Consider the following 5,411-nt stretch of genomic DNA (forward strand, 5'->3'; position numbering starts at 1 on the left):
TCGTGCGTAGATAGGCCGGCCTGTGTGCCGAAGGAAAGAAGGGCCTCTGGCCATGTATTGTGGAGAGCGTATAAATTCAGGATCTTTGCACTGGATGGTTAGGCAATAACAGAAGGGTTTGATATCCACCTGCATCTAAATTCTTCTTCTGTTCTCTGAACCTTCTGTTCTTGCTTCCTCCTCTTCATCTGAACTCTGATTTGACTCCAGTATTGGTACAAGCCCGCTAGGGTTTTGTGACACAGTAGTGCAGCAGAACAAGAGGCTCGCCACCAGTAGTGCAGCAGAACGAGAGGCTCGCCGCCATGGGGTTGAGAGCCCATTCTCAGTAAGGACGGACGCCAACGGATGCTAGACCAGCTGGTCAAGCACTCCGGGTGGCTCCCTCATGGCCTAGGTACGATCCCCCGTGGGGGCGAATTGCAGTGCCGGAGGTAAAAACCCCTTTGTCTGCCCCGTGTTATCAAAGCACAGGTTTGTGGCACCGGCCAACCCATAGGGTAACGGGCCCCTGTGTGCAAACGGGATACGAGGTTCGGTGTTTTCTCGGACTAGGAGATGAGTCATCTACCTTAATACGAAATGCTCGGGGGTGCATGCTATCCCTGCATTCTGAGTTTTCAGTAAGGACGGACCATACATGAAAGAAAATATATAGAGAAATGACATTTTTCGCTCAATTGTTGGGGACATATACTGCCCATGAAATACAATTTACAGTAACAGAGAATGCACACATATACATATCCACAATGACATCGCACGCGGAATATTTTTGTGGAGAAATAAAAGTAACTACGCGTTGTTCGAGGAAATTAAATATGTCGATATATATCTTATAGCCTTATAGGTCTCCTCCTACTTGAGAAACAAGCTTGAGGCAAGCAACATCAGGCCGCGCGCTCCTATGCAGAATCCGGATTCATTTGGTCCTGTACTTCTTGTTTTTTCTTGTTGAAGGCGAAGAGGCACATGACGAAGCCCACTATGGGGACGAGCAGCACGATGACCTTCCAGGACGTGCACGCGTCCCGGGCGCTGCCTGCGGCGTAGGCTACCAGGAGGGCGACCATGCCCAGAAACATGGCCGTGTGCATCGGCCAGAGTGGCATGCGGCGGAGGCGGCCGTCAAGCCACTGCAACAGCAGCAGGGCCATGACGACAATTGAGGCCATGAAGGAAGTAGAGTTGCTGTAGAAGAAGGCGTTGTACCGCGGCTTGCTGATGTCGTAGAGGACCGGGTTGCCAGCGGAGTGCCCGTCGCCGTCCTCCCTCCACAGGCCACCAGGCGGCTTCAGGCCCGTCAGGTAGGTGACGCTCGCACCCAGTATTCCTACCAGCATCAGGTACTCCAGCATCATGTTGTCTTTCTTCGCCTTCGCCTTCGCCATCGCCTTTCGTTCTTCCTCCTCGTCCTCCCCCTGTGCTGTCGGTTCATCGTCCCCGTCTGAATAACGCTTGTTGTTTACATGATAAAGTCTGATTGCCAGACAGACTAGAGCTGCAAAAACTGCAATGACCAGTGCTAACGAAATGATGGAGGTCCTTAGGTGCAGGGAGCTCCCGGCAGCGTAGGCCGCCATGAGGCCGAACATGCCCGCTACCATGCAGACATACAGCGCGTAGCACCGTATGCCTGGCCTATACAGGTTTGCATTCAGGAGGAGGAGGATGAGCGCCACAGACGCCATGAAGCTTGCCGCGTTGCAGTAGAAGAACGCCTTGTAGCGGCGAGGGTACTTGTCCTGAAGGACCGGGAAGCCCGCGCGGTGCCCGGACCTGTCGTCGTCCTTCTCCCAGAAACCACCGGGCGGGGTCAAGCCGGCCTGGTACGTGAGTGTCGCGGCCAGGATTGCAAGAAGCAGCAGCACCTCACGGTACTCGTCCAGCTCTTGGTGACCGCCTTTGCCGTTGCGGTTGCGGTTGGCGTTGCCGTTGCCGTTGCCACTGCGCTCTGCTGTCGTGAAGAAGACAATGTGAATCACCACGTAGATGAGGACGGCTCCAGCCATGGCCACCGTGTAGATGGAGGTGCTCGTGTCCCTGCAGCTTCCGGTAGCGTATGCGCCGACGAGGGCAAACAAGTCCAGTATGATGGCTTTCTCCAGGACATGGAGTCTAAGCAGAGACTCCTTCTGCAGCATTGCCATGATCACGAGGGATGCCACGAATGCTGCCGAGTTGAAGTAGAAGAAGACCTCGAACCGCCCATGGTGAGTGGTCAAGAGTATTGGGTCTCCTACGCTGTGGCCAGCGCCCTTCTCTGACCACACGCCACCGGGTGGATCTACTCCTGCTTGGTAAGCAATGGTCGCCGCAAGAGCTGCGAGCAACTGAACGCATTCGCGTGTTTTGCCCAGAAGATCATTGTGACCGTTTTTGTCGTCCCTGCAATTGCTAAAAAGCGGAGCATTATTAGTGAATAGCGATGAAGAAAAAAAAGACTCTTGATCATTAGGTACTACCTAACTTCTTTGTTGTAAAATTTGAACGTCGCTGCAACATATGTTATATACTCCCTCCGTCCACGAAAAAATACAACTATGGCATCCGTGCCGGTCAAACCAGCTCGACTTTGATCAAGTTGATAGTAAATAGTATTAGCGCATATGTCTCCAAATAATTTTTTATTAAAATATATTCTATTACTAATCTAACGGTACTTATTTTGTATCATGAATGTTAGTACTTTTTTTATATAAATTTAGTCTAAGTTTAAACTCTTTGACTCCTTGAAAAATGAGAATTGTATTTTTTTATGGACGGAGGGAGTATTATAGTCAGTAGTCAAAAAATACTATTTGTTTACCATGTTATTTGTGACTAGCGGGCTATTTTTTCATCATCGTGTATAATTGAATCATGACTGACCTATTTCTTCCTCACTGTTATATGTTTGTGTAATTTTTAAATTCTATTATATGAGGTATAGTACTGTAGGAAAAATAGAAGTGCACTACAAAATCTACACAAAAGATATATTTAGTATTTAACATACATATATCATTTGGAAAAACTCAGTGTGGCACTTGGTGAGCAGTGCCCATTAACATGTACAAGGAAAAAACATAGCATATAGCCTAGTATTTTTAACTAGAGCCCCCAACGTACACTCATGTTAGTTCTCACCAAACTTGCAAGAAAAAGATAAATTCTAAACATCCTCATAATAATAAAAGACATGTGGCCTTTGATTTTATAGACTCCAATCATCGTTGCCAATAATAACCATTGGATCAATTCATTTCTAAATTACCCACGTCTACCATTATAACAAATAATTCAAAATAACCCATAATATATATATTTTTTTATAAATTACCATCTCTATCATCATTATGAGAGATAACACAAAGCACCTAAGTTTGGATTCAAATTACACATATATGTCACTATGAAAGATAATATAAGAAATATGTATAAATGATCACCTTAGCCATTATAAGAAAATCAGAAGTATTTCTCAATCTACATTTAAATAGTAAGATAATCTATTTAAAAATAATACGATATCCATAAAGAATGCTATACTTATTTATAAATTACACAGTTCTATAACTATTAAGCTAAAACTAAGCATTATATAATCTTCCGCCTTATAGACTAAGTAAACATGTACTACCTCATCACCGAAAGAGTGGCATGCACATTTTTTGAGAAATCAATTAGTCTTAAGTTTGACCAAATATACACAAAAAAGTACTAATATTTATGAGGTGTAATCAGTATCATTAGATGAATTATATGGAATATATTTTCATAATTAAGCCATTTGGAGATATAAATGTTGATAATATTTTTCTCTAAATCTAGTCAATAAAAAGTATGACTTAATCCAAACCTAGAATGACACTCTTGCAGGGACAGAGGTAGTTTACATTAGGATAAATATTTGTTTTAATAGATTATTAAGCTTGAAGAAATTTGAATATTCAAACCAGTGTAAGTGAAACAGGAAAAATGAAAGTTTGTACGTCGTCCTTGAATTTGATTACGAATGCAGAATGGAAAATTTCAACCTGCCTGTGATCAATGAAGAAGGTGTTAATATATACGTATATATATTGGTGTATATGATATGCATACCTTTGGTTCTCGTTCGTTATGTTGGGGTTGCTTTCGTTTTTGTCGTCGGTAAGATTGTTTTTGTCGATCAGAATCTTGGGGACAATGATGCAGGCAACAACTGGGGCAACTAGGCAGAGAACATAGATGGTGTGTTTGCTGTCCCTGCAGCTTCCAGCAGCGTAGGCGGCCCCGAGGCCTAAGAGCGCTGTGAGGATGCACACGTACATGGCAACATACGTTACTGTTGTACTCCCCTTGAAGTTGAGCCTGTATTTCTTGCGGTCGACGATGAGCATGATGGCGAGGAGTGACGCGATGAAGGCGGTGGTGTTGCAGACGAAGAAAACCCTGTAGCGCCGGGGATGGAGTGCCTGCAGCACCGGGTCGCCGGCGGTGTGGTGGCCCTCCTCGGTGCTCCGCCAGAAGCCGCCGGGCGGGTTGAGCCCGGCCACGTACGCGATGGTCGCCGCGAAGATGGCGAGCACCAGCAGGATCTCGCGCTCGCTGCCAGCTAGTGCCTTCTCTGCTTCGTCATGTCGGCCTACTGTGGACACAAGACGTAGTGTAGGACGGATTCTTACGAGGACGACACTCAAGAAGACGACGGTGGCGTAGGCGGAGACCGCGGAGACCAGCACGGCGATACCGCAGAGGGTGGTGAAGCTGTCGTGGCTGCTCCCGGCGGCGTAGGCCCCCACGAGGCAGAGCAGGTCGAGCACCATCACCGTCTGCAGGACGAGGAGCAGGTACACCGTGGTGCCCTTGTGTAGGACGAGGAGGAGGAGGCCGACCACGAGCGACGCCGCGAAGGAGATGGCGTTGAAGCAGTAGAAGACGATGTAGCGCCTGTAGTTGGTGTCCCGGAGGATGGAGTCGCCGGCCACCTGCCCTCCCGGCGTGTCCTCCTGCCAGGAACCCCCGGGGAGGTTGAGCCCCGCCGCGTAGGTCACCGTCGCCACCAGGGTGGCCAGCAGCAGCAGGTACTTCTTCAGATCGTACTCCGTCGATTTTGTAACGTTTGGGTCTTGTGAACCGGCCATTCTAGGGTTGGGTGTTTTGTTGAGGGACGTGAAGCTCTACTATTTGGGTTAGATATGGTGCCAACCAATGGGCTGAGCTCTACGAATTTATAGAGGCCATCGAGCGGGAACAAACAGCTACAGTACATGTCACTGCGTCTGCGCTGCATGCGCTGATGTATGAGTCGTGTGTCCCAATGATGGCATCACTTGATGAGGTCCTCTTAGTTTGGACTTTATATATTCCCTTGTCATTTCGGCTAGGATCCACTTTAAATCTTTTATGCCATTTGCATTGCATTCAGCAGTCTCATGCAAGTGACC

At 47.3% G+C, this 5,411-nt stretch overlaps 1 protein-coding gene across 1 annotated transcript; it reads right to left on the reverse strand.

Annotated features, from left to right (window-relative positions):
* Positions 1–905: 905 nt before the first annotated feature.
* On the reverse strand, positions 906–5,108 carry LOC136489451 (uncharacterized). The gene is made up of 3 exons (XM_066486082.1): positions 4,087–5,108; positions 1,946–2,397; positions 906–1,903 (listed from the first exon to the last, which is right to left on the reverse strand). The coding sequence occupies exons 1-3, from the start codon at positions 5,106–5,108 to the stop codon at positions 906–908; spliced, it is 2,472 nt and encodes an 823-aa protein (XP_066342179.1).
* Between the last annotated feature and the right edge of the window lie 303 nt (positions 5,109–5,411).

This window comes from Miscanthus floridulus, chromosome 10, assembly GCF_019320115.1.
Source record: "Miscanthus floridulus cultivar M001 chromosome 10, ASM1932011v1, whole genome shotgun sequence".
Taxonomy (NCBI): Eukaryota; Viridiplantae; Streptophyta; class Magnoliopsida; order Poales; family Poaceae; genus Miscanthus; species Miscanthus floridulus.

Bases quoted from the DNA above. Each gene is read 5' to 3' on its own strand.
- LOC136489451 (XM_066486082.1), bottom strand. From the start codon at position 5,108: ATGGCCGGTTCACAAGACCCAAACGTTACAAAATCGACGGAGTACGAT. The intron at 2,398-4,086 runs GTATGCATATCA...TCCGCTTTTTAG, and splicing joins ATAACGAACGAGAACCAAAG to CAATTGCAGGGACGACAAAA. The intron at 1,904-1,945 runs GCAACGGCAACG...GCAACGGCAAAG, and splicing joins CACGACAGCAGAGCGCAGTG to GCGGTCACCAAGAGCTGGAC.